Below are 14,259 nucleotides of genomic sequence, written 5' to 3'. Positions count from 1 at the left end.
CCTACAAAACTTTCTAGCTCTATATATATATATTCATGGTTGCAAACATTTAGCACAACAAATATCATTCACTTCCTAAGGCATTTTAACTTCAAAAACTAGCCTCCTATCTACAACTCGCTATTCCCAACTTTCTCTTCCCAAGTTTCAATATATAAACCATGGGTTTTCGTTTACCTGGTATGAAGAAGGCATCCCTTAATACAATCAAAGCATCTTCAAAAGCTATGGACGTGCAAAAGGGCTACCTTGCAGTCTATGTTGGAGAGAAAATGAAGCGGTTCATGATTCCTGTATCATTCTTGAACCAACCTTCATTTCAAGATTTGTTGAGTCAAGCCGAGGAAGAATTTGGGTATGACCATCCATTGGGTGGTCTCACAATTCCTTGTGGAGAACATTTGTTCTTAGATATCACTTCTCGCTTAAATAGCTGCTAACTGCATGAAGATGGAACTGACTTAGATGTAGACATATACTTGACACATTTTTGTATCATAGTTTCTTACCTTGGTATATTCCCTCCCCATATTTGATATCTGACTTTGTAAAAGAAATTTCATTTGAATGATAAGTTATCTCCACGACGTTTATTCTCACATTTGCTATGAATCTGATCTACATAATTACTGAATAAGAAAGAGTTAAAAAATCATCCCTCATACATTTCTCTGCTCTGCCCTGCCTTGATTGTGCAGATCTGGGTTTGTTAAGTTGAGGAATTTGTGAGAATAATCAAGTCTTTTTGTTGGAACATACAACCTTCTAGTGTTGTCTACCATTCTAATGGCAGGGAGAAGTGAACATTGTAATGATAAACAAAAAAGTTAGCAATTGGAATCATCATTGCTCAAATTTTCATAATAATTTTTATATGATAGAGAAGAAGCGCATTGTACAAAAATGTCTCTACTAATTTATGTCGGTTTCCTAAAGTGAGAAATTGTTCATTCAAGCAGTGAGAAACTCTTTTTCGGCTTGACTCAATAAGTCTTGGAATATAGGTTGGTTCAAGTACGATAAGGGGATTAAAAATAGCTTCTTTTTCTCCCCAACATACACTGCAAGATCAAACAACCAGAATAGGAGATCTCTTTTTCTTACCAAATTGATATTATGTGATCTTCATACAACAATATTTATATAGATAAACAAACCATACGTCAAATGAATATGAATTTTTTTAGCTATGGATGTTATCCATTGAAATTAATGGCAACAATAATCCTTCATATGAAACTCATTTTAACTGTTTCAGCAGTTGACATGAGCGAAATCTCGTGTATGATCCGAATGTGTGTATAGAACTTATATTCTTTTAAAATTGTCCCAAACAAATATTAGCTCTTCCTTCTAATACTGTTTACATTTTAATTGCAGGAAGATCAGAACATAGCTATCGATAAACAGAAACACTTAGATACTCAATTTGTTTTCATATGTAGCAGCAGCACCATATGGAGGAGATCCCATTATGATAAACAAATCTTCATCTCACTTGGTTTAGTAACAACACTGTCTTCACATAGGCAATTCAGCACATTAGTTGGTTTTAGGGCTAGAATAAAACATAAATTCGATTGAAATACATTATCTGTAATTTTTAAAAGGCCTCTAATCATAGATTGATATTCAATTGGAAACTAGATTTAAATGAGTCATTATACTCTTCAACAAAAATTTCTATATTTTTTCCACAAAATAAAGAAATTTTGACCTTATATGTCTGCCTTCCCATGTTTATTGTTTCGTTAACTCGGCCAATTTTTATCAATTTCCTTCTTGAACAAAAAATAAATTATATTTTAAATAGAGCTGTCAAAACAAGTAACCCGGCCTGACCCACCACGGATTGACCACTTAGTGAGTCAACCTAACCCGGCTCATTTATTAGTGAGCCAAAAAAATTCGTGTGACACCCGGGCACTGACGAGGGCGGGGAGTGACGCCGGTGCGGGGAGCATGGTGCAGGGGGCACAGACAATGAGCGGCTCCTGGCAAGGCTCCCGGTGGAAGGGGTACATGAATGAATCGAACATACACCGGAATGAGAGGGATCTGGAGACTGTGTAGGTATGGGACTATACGGTTGAAGGATAGCTTAAAGGAATTGATTTGACTACTCATATCACCAAAATGCATTTACTTTTCGGTAGCCTGACTCATAAGAACTCCATGGTTAAGCGTGCTTAGCCTGGAGTAATTCTGGGATGGGTGACCTTCTGGGAAGTTTTCCCGGAAAGTGTGCGAGTGAGGACAAAGCACACTGGAAAGCCTGGTGGTGGTCTGTGGGGGCAGTCAACGGTCCCTGTGAGTTGCCGGGACGTTACAGATAAATGTAAGACCCATAAAAAAAAAAAAATATATATATATATATATATATATTTATAGTAGTAAATTTTAGTATTTTATTAGTAATAATAATTTTAGTGGATAGAAAAATGTAAATTTTGGATATAAAATTATAGTAATTTTAGAAGGAGAGGTTCAAATTTTTGGTAACTTATTTAGTAAATTTTTTAAATTGAATAGTAAAAAGTAAATAGTAAATAGTAAAAAGTAAATAGTAAATAGTAAAAAGTGAATAGTAAAAATAAATTTTCAGCATTTGGATTCCTTAGCATGGAAGAAAGTAGTAGGTAGAAATTAGGATCAGATTTGGTGAGAAAATGATTGAAATATTATTTTTAAATAATATTAAAATAATAAATAATATTAAAATATTAATGAATAGTAAATTTTTTTTTACTATAAATAGCCATGGGAGGGAAGGTTATTCTGCACCAAGAGAAGAGAAATCAAGTGAGAGCTTGAGAAATAGAAAAAAAAAAAAAGAGTTAGGGAGAAATTTTGAGTAGAAGTTCTGAAGGGTTTCGGAGAAATAAATTCAGAGCGAGAGAAGTCTGGAATAGAGGTAGGGGAGCTAACTTTTCTATGCTTTTATATTATGATTTAGTATTTCTATGCTTTTATATTATGACTTAGTATTGTTTTATTACTATTCATATCTTGAAATTATGTATGAATACTGTTAATGCTTACTGTATGTTTATCTATATTGAAATTCGGTGTTAATATTATATGCTGTTGTTTTGAATCTGTAAATAAGAAATTTGTTAAAAACTAGTTGAGGAACACTTTGGCTAAGGAAAGATTTGGTACTTAAGTTGTCCATTGTGACGCACCTCTCTTTCCTGGAAGTCTACTCGACAAGTTTTTAACTTAAATCTTATTGAACAGATTTTGTACTATTAAAATATTGTGCAATATATCTTGTTGGAATGGAAATGTCTGATGAATTCATTTTTGTGGTAGATATGGAATTATGAATTATAATTGTGATAATTGCATTTTATTATACTGCATTTGAATTTATGCATCTGAACATGTTATGGGTAGTATGGGGAGATTTTGTAAGGGTATAATGTGAGTTGAGGAATATTAGTATGGTATGAGTCTTGTGGAGAGATTAAATAAATGTTATGGTATTTGTGTATATGTTGATGTTGAGGGTCCCGTAGTTGGAGGTTATCCTGATACTCTAATAATCATCTAGTCTCAAGTAGAGAGGGATGAATTATGTGGTGAGAGGAGCAGGAGGTCCTGGTCTATGTGCCGGTTTTGGACATAGTGAGGGGATTAACCTTGTAAATGGTATGAAGTATTTTGAAAGTATATTAAAAAAAAGAAGTAGAAGTCATTACAAGTGCATAACCTCCCGTGACCGCTCATCAACGTATCATCCGGATGAGTGTCTATTGGATATTGTGGTGTCTATTGGGTATTGTGAGACGAGTGTCTAATAGGAATTGTGGTATGAGAGTGTCGAACATAATTATTATATGATGTTTATATCAAGGTAATTATATATGTTTTATAAATGATTTGTTGCATGTTAGCTCACCCTACTTGTTTGTGTTTGTATGATGTGATTGTTGTATGATGGTATGAGTATGTATGACATAATTATTATATGAGGTTTGCATGCATGTTTCATAAATGATTGGTTGCATGTTAGCTCACCCTACTTGTTTGTGTTTGGGTATGTGCGATGATCGTATAATTCGTTATACGGGAGCAGATGAAGGAATGTTGCCTCACTCAGTGCCAAGGAAGGGAGAAGTAGAAGAACTATAATTAGAACATTTTTACATGTATAGACTTATATCAACTAGGAAATTTTAAAGGGTGAGATTACGGGATGTTACCGTAAATGTAATGTTACAATATATAAATTATGAATTATCCAATGTGAGAATTTGGGATGTTACATTAATGGTATCAGAGCAGTTCGTCCTTAGGATGACCTCTGTGTTGTGGGTCTTCCGTGTCTTCTCTGTGAAGAATTGAGTCTAAATGGTATAATTTACCATTTCCTCCAAATCTAGATAGTAGAGTATTGTGTCTAACTACTCATGACTTTTACCATAGATGATTTTCCTTTCTTAATTCTGAGGGTTTGAGGAAAGATATTAGAATTAGTTAAAGCCTTGATAGGGAAATATAACACTAGAGTTTAAGTTTCAAAGGATGAGTGAAGATGTTGGTGTTTAGAAGTAAAATTTTTTTTGAAGTTTCTAGAACAAAATTAATAGATGAGATATCTTACGTTTCACAAAAAAAAGGAGTTGAATTCAAAGGCTAGATTAAGAGAAGCTTTGGATAAGCATGAATGTGGCAAGATTTGAGAAATCAGTTTGGTTTAGTATATCAGTAACGTTAGAAGTCAGAAGAGAAGGAAGTATTGATGAGAAACAGAGTGGCATTGTGTGAGATTGGTAACATGGATTGATGTATTAGTGATGATTGGAATCTGAAGAAAGAAAATGGTGGAAGAATTGAAGATAAAGTTTAAAATAAAAAGGGATAGGAATACTGAAGTAGATTAAGAATAAATCAAATATTAGACAAAGAAGAGTAGATGAGAAAGTTTAATAGGAGGAGAAATCTATAAGTTAAGAGAACACGAGGTCTTTAGAGAAGAATGAAGTATTGGAAGGATTCTAAGCTAAATAGATTATTAAAAGGAGATGGTTAGATTTTTTTTAGTAAATGTATTAGAGATAAGATTTGAGAATATATGATTTTGGTATGAGGAGTAGAGGAGAAAATCCAGGTACGAAAATTTTGGCTTTCGACTTATACAAATATTTGGTATTTTTAATAGGATTAAAATGTCATGATTTATGGTTGTAAATTTTAGTTAGTGGAGGTAGTGTAGGTTGAATTGATATTATTATGAACATGGCAAGATAAGGAAGAAGAAGAGTTTGGAAATGGATAAAAAGGAGGGTTGCAATACTAATGTGATTAGGGAATTCGGAATAATTAAGAAGTTGTAGATTGTGATTGGAGCAATTTCATCAGGTATAGTTATATGGTAGTATTCAAACCTCAATGGCGATGTAAAGGATGGGTAAAGATTTATATGTCGCACCTTGATCTCTATCCAGTGATGTGTGTGAGTGAACTTGTTTATACTTACTTTTAGTTCGCATAAGATAAAAATTTGAGATTTGGTTAACACTAAATATCCTTGGGATATGGTTTTGATCTCGGGAAACACATTATAATTGAGGTATGTTTAATGGTGGTTTTCATAGGGCTAAAAGTGTCAAGTAAAGGTGTTTTGAAGGTTTATGATTTTAATTTTTCATGAATATATTTCAAATTTGACATGCTAGAAATTTGATGCACAAAATAGTAGAGTAAATGAATTTACAAGGAAACTAGGAGATAAGGTGGAATAATCATAACTTTATTTTTATGTCCAATTTTTGAATTTTCGAGGACGAAAATTTTTTGTGTTGGGGAGAATGTAAGACCCATAAAAAAAAAAATATATATATATATATATATATATATATTTATAGTAGTAAATTTTAGTATTTTATTAGTAATAATAATTTTAGTGGATAGAAAAATGTAAATTTTGGATATAAAATTATAGTAATTTTAGAAGGAGAGGTTCAAATTTTTGGTAACTTATTTAGTAAATTTTTTAAATTGAATAGTAAAAAGTAAATAGTAAATAGTAAAAAGTAAATAGTAAATAGTAAAAAGTGAATAGTAAAAATAAATTTTCAGCATTTGGATTCCTTAGCATGGAAGAAAGTAGTAGGTAGAAATTAGGATCAGATTTGGTGAGAAAATGATTGAAATATTATTTTTAAATAATATTAAAATAATAAATAATATTAAAATATTAATGAATAGTAAATTTTTTTTTACTATAAATAGCCATGGGAGGGAAGGTTATTCTGCACCAAGAGAAGAGAAATCAAGTGAGAGCTTGAGAAATAGAAAAAAAAAAAAAGAGTTAGGGAGAAATTTTGAGTAGAAGTTCTGAAGGGTTTCGGAGAAATAAATTCAGAGCGAGAGAAGTCTGGAATAGAGGTAGGGGAGCTAACTTTTCTATGCTTTTATATTATGATTTAGTATTTCTATGCTTTTATATTATGACTTAGTATTGTTTTATTACTATTCATATCTTGAAATTATGTATGAATACTGTTAATGCTTACTGTATGTTTATCTATATTGAAATTCGGTGTTAATATTATATGCTGTTGTTTTGAATCTGTAAATAAGAAATTTGTTAAAAACTAGTTGAGGAACACTTTGGCTAAGGAAAGATTTGGTACTTAAGTTGTCCATTGTGACGCACCTCTCTTTCCTGGAAGTCTACTCGACAAGTTTTTAACTTAAATCTTATTGAACAGATTTTGTACTATTAAAATATTGTGCAATATATCTTGTTGGAATGGAAATGTCTGATGAATTCATTTTTGTGGTAGATATGGAATTATGAATTATAATTGTGATAATTGCATTTTATTATACTGCATTTGAATTTATGCATCTGAACATGTTATGGGTAGTATGGGGAGATTTTGTAAGGGTATAATGTGAGTTGAGGAATATTAGTATGGTATGAGTCTTGTGGAGAGATTAAATAAATGTTATGGTATTTGTGTATATGTTGATGTTGAGGGTCCCGTAGTTGGAGGTTATCCTGATACTCTAATAATCATCTAGTCTCAAGTAGAGAGGGATGAATTATGTGGTGAGAGGAGCAGGAGGTCCTGGTCTATGTGCCGGTTTTGGACATAGTGAGGGGATTAACCTTGTAAATGGTATGAAGTATTTTGAAAGTATATTAAAAAAAAGAAGTAGAAGTCATTACAAGTGCATAACCTCCCGTGACCGCTCATCAACGTATCATCCGGATGAGTGTCTATTGGATATTGTGGTGTCTATTGGGTATTGTGAGACGAGTGTCTAATAGGAATTGTGGTATGAGAGTGTCGAACATAATTATTATATGATGTTTATATCAAGGTAATTATATATGTTTTATAAATGATTTGTTGCATGTTAGCTCACCCTACTTGTTTGTGTTTGTATGATGTGATTGTTGTATGATGGTATGAGTATGTATGACATAATTATTATATGAGGTTTGCATGCATGTTTCATAAATGATTGGTTGCATGTTAGCTCACCCTACTTGTTTGTGTTTGGGTATGTGCGATGATCGTATAATTCGTTATACGGGAGCAGATGAAGGAATGTTGCCTCACTCAGTGCCAAGGAAGGGAGAAGTAGAAGAACTATAATTAGAACATTTTTACATGTATAGACTTATATCAACTAGGAAATTTTAAAGGGTGAGATTACGGGATGTTACCGTAAATGTAATGTTACAATATATAAATTATGAATTATCCAATGTGAGAATTTGGGATGTTACATTAATGGTATCAGAGCAGTTCGTCCTTAGGATGACCTCTGTGTTGTGGGTCTTCCGTGTCTTCTCTGTGAAGAATTGAGTCTAAATGGTATAATTTACCATTTCCTCCAAATCTAGATAGTAGAGTATTGTGTCTAACTACTCATGACTTTTACCATAGATGATTTTCCTTTCTTAATTCTGAGGGTTTGAGGAAAGATATTAGAATTAGTTAAAGCCTTGATAGGGAAATATAACACTAGAGTTTAAGTTTCAAAGGATGAGTGAAGATGTTGGTGTTTAGAAGTAAAATTTTTTTTGAAGTTTCTAGAACAAAATTAATAGATGAGATATCTTACGTTTCACAAAAAAAAGGAGTTGAATTCAAAGGCTAGATTAAGAGAAGCTTTGGATAAGCATGAATGTGGCAAGATTTGAGAAATCAGTTTGGTTTAGTATATCAGTAACGTTAGAAGTCAGAAGAGAAGGAAGTATTGATGAGAAACAGAGTGGCATTGTGTGAGATTGGTAACATGGATTGATGTATTAGTGATGATTGGAATCTGAAGAAAGAAAATGGTGGAAGAATTGAAGATAAAGTTTAAAATAAAAAGGGATAGGAATACTGAAGTAGATTAAGAATAAATCAAATATTAGACAAAGAAGAGTAGATGAGAAAGTTTAATAGGAGGAGAAATCTATAAGTTAAGAGAACACGAGGTCTTTAGAGAAGAATGAAGTATTGGAAGGATTCTAAGCTAAATAGATTATTAAAAGGAGATGGTTAGATTTTTTTTAGTAAATGTATTAGAGATAAGATTTGAGAATATATGATTTTGGTATGAGGAGTAGAGGAGAAAATCCAGGTACGAAAATTTTGGCTTTCGACTTATACAAATATTTGGTATTTTTAATAGGATTAAAATGTCATGATTTATGGTTGTAAATTTTAGTTAGTGGAGGTAGTGTAGGTTGAATTGATATTATTATGAACATGGCAAGATAAGGAAGAAGAAGAGTTTGGAAATGGATAAAAAGGAGGGTTGCAATACTAATGTGATTAGGGAATTCGGAATAATTAAGAAGTTGTAGATTGTGATTGGAGCAATTTCATCAGGTATAGTTATATGGTAGTATTCAAACCTCAATGGCGATGTAAAGGATGGGTAAAGATTTATATGTCGCACCTTGATCTCTATCCAGTGATGTGTGTGAGTGAACTTGTTTATACTTACTTTTAGTTCGCATAAGATAAAAATTTGAGATTTGGTTAACACTAAATATCCTTGGGATATGGTTTTGATCTCGGGAAACACATTATAATTGAGGTATGTTTAATGGTGGTTTTCATAGGGCTAAAAGTGTCAAGTAAAGGTGTTTTGAAGGTTTATGATTTTAATTTTTCATGAATATATTTCAAATTTGACATGCTAGAAATTTGATGCACAAAATAGTAGAGTAAATGAATTTACAAGGAAACTAGGAGATAAGGTGGAATAATCATAACTTTATGTCCAATTTTTGAATTTTCGAGGACGAAAATTTTTTGTGTTGGGGAGAATGTAAGACCCATAAAAAAAAAAATATATATATATATATATATATATATATATATTTATAGTAGTAAATTTTAGTATTTTATTAGTAATAATAATTTTAGTGGATAGAAAAATGTAAATTTTGGATATAAAATTATAGTAATTTTAGAAGGAGAGGTTCAAATTTTTGGTAACTTATTTAGTAAATTTTTTAAATTGAATAGTAAAAAGTAAATAGTAAATAGTAAAAAGTAAATAGTAAATAGTAAAAAGTGAATAGTAAAAATAAATTTTCAGCATTTGGATTCCTTAGCATGGAAGAAAGTAGTAGGTAGAAATTAGGATCAGATTTGGTGAGAAAATGATTGAAATATTATTTTTAAATAATATTAAAATAATAAATAATATTAAAATATTAATGAATAGTAAATTTTTTTTTACTATAAATAGCCATGGGAGGGAAGGTTATTCTGCACCAAGAGAAGAGAAATCAAGTGAGAGCTTGAGAAATAGAAAAAAAAAAAAAGAGTTAGGGAGAAATTTTGAGTAGAAGTTCTGAAGGGTTTCGGAGAAATAAATTCAGAGCGAGAGAAGTCTGGAATAGAGGTAGGGGAGCTAACTTTTCTATGCTTTTATATTATGATTTAGTATTTCTATGCTTTTATATTATGACTTAGTATTGTTTTATTACTATTCATATCTTGAAATTATGTATGAATACTGTTAATGCTTACTGTATGTTTATCTATATTGAAATTCGGTGTTAATATTATATGCTGTTGTTTTGAATCTGTAAATAAGAAATTTGTTAAAAACTAGTTGAGGAACACTTTGGCTAAGGAAAGATTTGGTACTTAAGTTGTCCATTGTGACGCACCTCTCTTTCCTGGAAGTCTACTCGACAAGTTTTTAACTTAAATCTTATTGAACAGATTTTGTACTATTAAAATATTGTGCAATATATCTTGTTGGAATGGAAATGTCTGATGAATTCATTTTTGTGGTAGATATGGAATTATGAATTATAATTGTGATAATTGCATTTTATTATACTGCATTTGAATTTATGCATCTGAACATGTTATGGGTAGTATGGGGAGATTTTGTAAGGGTATAATGTGAGTTGAGGAATATTAGTATGGTATGAGTCTTGTGGAGAGATTAAATAAATGTTATGGTATTTGTGTATATGTTGATGTTGAGGGTCCCGTAGTTGGAGGTTATCCTGATACTCTAATAATCATCTAGTCTCAAGTAGAGAGGGATGAATTATGTGGTGAGAGGAGCAGGAGGTCCTGGTCTATGTGCCGGTTTTGGACATAGTGAGGGGATTAACCTTGTAAATGGTATGAAGTATTTTGAAAGTATATTAAAAAAAAGAAGTAGAAGTCATTACAAGTGCATAACCTCCCGTGACCGCTCATCAACGTATCATCCGGATGAGTGTCTATTGGATATTGTGGTGTCTATTGGGTATTGTGAGACGAGTGTCTAATAGGAATTGTGGTATGAGAGTGTCGAACATAATTATTATATGATGTTTATATCAAGGTAATTATATATGTTTTATAAATGATTTGTTGCATGTTAGCTCACCCTACTTGTTTGTGTTTGTATGATGTGATTGTTGTATGATGGTATGAGTATGTATGACATAATTATTATATGAGGTTTGCATGCATGTTTCATAAATGATTGGTTGCATGTTAGCTCACCCTACTTGTTTGTGTTTGGGTATGTGCGATGATCGTATAATTCGTTATACGGGAGCAGATGAAGGAATGTTGCCTCACTCAGTGCCAAGGAAGGGAGAAGTAGAAGAACTATAATTAGAACATTTTTACATGTATAGACTTATATCAACTAGGAAATTTTAAAGGGTGAGATTACGGGATGTTACCGTAAATGTAATGTTACAATATATAAATTATGAATTATCCAATGTGAGAATTTGGGATGTTACAATTCGAACCCAATCCGACCCACCACAGGTTGGTGGGTTAAACAGATTGATTCATTGGCTCACTTAATTAACTTTTTTTTCAACTTCTTGTTCTCAGATTCTTATAACATGTTACTTTGATCGATCAAATTGAAACAGTAATAATTGAATCAATTGATATAAAAGAAAATGAAACAAAAGAATATATTGTTATATATATTCTAAGCTATCAAGCTTAAAATTATGCCAATTTAATTTAGTGAGACATACAAGAAACTACATATAGACGTTAACAAAAATATATAGCACAAGATAAAATTGTCATGCTTGTAGATAGGTCTAAAAACAAGATAAACAAATGATATATTCCTAAATTATCCAATCTATAATATTATCCATCTATTAAATTGGAGTCCTGAATGGATAAATTCACAGGCATCTTCTTCTTTATCCCTATCTATAATATTATCCAATCTATAATCTTAGAGTTTTATTTGCGGAGGGGAACTTTTGGAAAGATAACAACAACAAAAATAGGAATTGAATAATTAATTTAATTAATTTAATTTAATTAAAAAAAATAGGTGGATTGGTGAGCCAACCCGACCCACCACGGGTTCAACCCGTGTGAGCCGGGTCAAAAATTGGCTCTCATCAAAATTTTTGTAACTTTTTCCAACCCAACCCGGCTCAAACCCGTGGTGAGTCGAGTTGGCTCACGGATTTCAACTCATTTTGACGATTCTAATTTTAAATATGGCGTACTATAAACATGTCTTAAATCTCAATCAAAAACTTTACATATAAGTCTCTTTAATGAATATTTTAATACTTGTTGAGTAAATGTGGGCACTTTCTGTAGGTCTATAAAAGAAACTCTTAAGGTTCATTTTGTACGGAGTGAATTTGTTGTGATTGTGAAACATTCACCTTTGATAATATACAATACCTTCTCTTTTCCAACTTTTGTCTCACAAGTACTCAATCAAAACTTATTTCGCATTACTCTGATAATCTTCTCCACTGTTAACCGTCTAATATATATTTTAACTATTGCATGAGCCAGATTAGCATCCTTGTCGAAAGTATTTCTGAAGGTTCAGTATAGTATTGAGAAGTTCCTGATTTACAGCTGCTATGTCAATCAACAAAAAGAAACATGTGATAAAGCAATCAGTAATCGAGAAAAATAATATGAATCAATCAAAATAAAGCATACTGATGATAGCAATAATATCTGTATGACAGCTAAAAGAAACGACTTCAACTAAAAACTCATCCTCTTATAAAATGGAAAATTATTCTCGGAATCAATATATAAATAAACGAAACCTTACGTCATCGAATCGAATTAAATGGGAGCAACAAAACTTAATTTTATGTCTATCATTACTGCCTTGGCAAGTGCAAAATCTCGTGAATGATTGATACCATTAATTTTTTGTGATTATATAATATTTAAAAATCTTTCAAACCCGTTCAATAGAAATTGATGCTTCTCCTCGGTCTAGGAAAATACTAATATCTTTGCACCCTAATTGTCCTATTATGTACAGCTCTTGGTTTTCTCATGCTGTAAAATTTATGTAAATAATCGAGTCTTTTTGGTGTTGTATACCATTCCAATTGCTGGGAAAACTAAAAATTGAAATTGATAAATAGATAGAAACTTCGCATTTCAATTCATCATCGTTAATCAAAATTTGGTAATAATGGTTACAAGTTCAAGAAGTTGCCTATTGTACAAAATGTCTCTAATAATAAGTTATGTCAGTCTGCTAAAGTGAGATCTATTGTCCATTAATTGAAGCAAGAAATTGTGTGCTTGAAGACATCTTCACTGCAAGGAATTGTAAGGCCTCCCATTGGATGATAGTATCCAAACTCTTCCTCAGCTTGACTCAGTAAGTCTTGGAATGATGGTTGGTTCAAGTAAGAGATGGGAATCACAAACCGATTTTGTTTCTCTCCAACATAAACGGCAAAATAGCCCTTCGGTATGTCTTCAGATTTTGAAGATGCTTGTCTTGCTGTGAATGATGATGCCCGTCGGATGGCTGGTAAACGGAAACCCATTTTTTGAGCTTGTTTGAGGAAGAACAATCTCAAATTTAAGAGAATGAATCTGAATTTTGATGCTTGAGGATTCGGAAGGCTTGTGTTGTTTTTGAAGGTATAGGATAGTGTATATATAGATGCTAAAAGAAGGGAAAACATAGAGATGAGATATCACATGGTGTTGTCCGTGGTACATCTACCAAGCACAAAGTAGGGTGCAGGTGTGTAACCCCACCTTGTTGAAATGCACCATAAGCCTCCACATGTTCCCAATGAGACGTGGCTAAGTGAAGGCATAACTTTGTTCATGGATTACTTGGTATTCCACGTTTTGTCAAACATGCTTTGGACATGTTTTCTTCACGTTACCTAATGTTGAATCACAGCTGGATAGATCAAATTATAAGGCACAGGACAGTGAGATATCATAGACCATTATATTCTTGAGAATTGAAATCGTACGTCTACTCTATTTCAAGTGAATGGGCTTGGGATGGTGTACTATCAACTATAACATCTCCCATTAATCCTTGAGAAACACTTCCAAGACAACACCATGTACCCTTTCTGTCCTATCATTCTCGTGACTCTTATCTCATAGCCCTCCACCCTCAATCATTCAAGTACCAGATGATATCCTGCAAAACCATCTTCGCATGATTATGTAGTTGGTTTTACAGACCGGTTGTGGAAGTGACGAATTCTCAGTTAATTGAATAGTCTTCAAACCTTGAACGATTTTAAGATACTACCATCTTTTTAGGGATGAAAATAGAAATTAAGTATCTTTCTCTTGGAATGGGGTATTATTGCCCTTGTCATATGAAATTTCTATGACAATGGATGTTATCCATTCCAATGAATTGGAACAACACAACTTAACTCGATTCTTCTGGTTTGCCCCCTTTCAAAATACTAATATCTCTTTCCCTTCCCTGCCTTGTGCTGATTGCCGAGCACTTGGGTTTCTTAATTATGCTGTGAAATTT

At 32.2% G+C, this 14,259-nt stretch overlaps 2 protein-coding genes across 2 annotated transcripts; one reads left to right on the top strand and one right to left on the bottom strand.

Annotated features, from left to right (window-relative positions):
• Positions 1 to 56: 56 nt before the first annotated feature.
• LOC148201862 (auxin-induced protein 15A-like) lies at positions 57 to 599 on the top strand. The gene has a single exon (XM_088110073.1). The coding sequence runs from the start codon at positions 162 to 164 to the stop codon at positions 438 to 440; it is 279 nt and encodes a 92-aa protein (XP_087966199.1). The 5' UTR covers positions 57 to 161; the 3' UTR covers positions 441 to 599.
• A 12,280-nt stretch (positions 600 to 12,879) lies between these two features.
• On the bottom strand, positions 12,880 to 13,357 carry LOC148201861 (auxin-induced protein 6B-like). The gene has a single exon (XM_088109558.1). The coding sequence runs from the start codon at positions 13,286 to 13,288 to the stop codon at positions 13,013 to 13,015; it is 276 nt and encodes a 91-aa protein (XP_087965684.1). The 5' UTR covers positions 13,289 to 13,357; the 3' UTR covers positions 12,880 to 13,012.
• Positions 13,358 to 14,259: the final 902 nt, after the last annotated feature.

The sequence above is a fragment of the Vigna umbellata genome, chromosome 3, assembly GCF_029865625.1.
Source record: "Vigna umbellata cultivar VRB3 chromosome 3, Vumbellata_1.0, whole genome shotgun sequence".
Lineage (NCBI taxonomy): Eukaryota > Viridiplantae > Streptophyta > Magnoliopsida > Fabales > Fabaceae > Vigna > Vigna umbellata.
The sequence above is the reverse complement of the archived record's forward strand: the minus strand, read 5'-3'. Positions and strand labels throughout refer to the sequence as shown.

Bases quoted from the DNA above. Each gene is read 5' to 3' on its own strand.
- LOC148201862 (XM_088110073.1), top strand. From the start codon at position 162: ATGGGTTTTCGTTTACCTGGTATGAAGAAGGCATCCCTTAATACAATC.
- LOC148201861 (XM_088109558.1), bottom strand. From the start codon at position 13,288: ATGGGTTTCCGTTTACCAGCCATCCGACGGGCATCATCATTCACAGCA.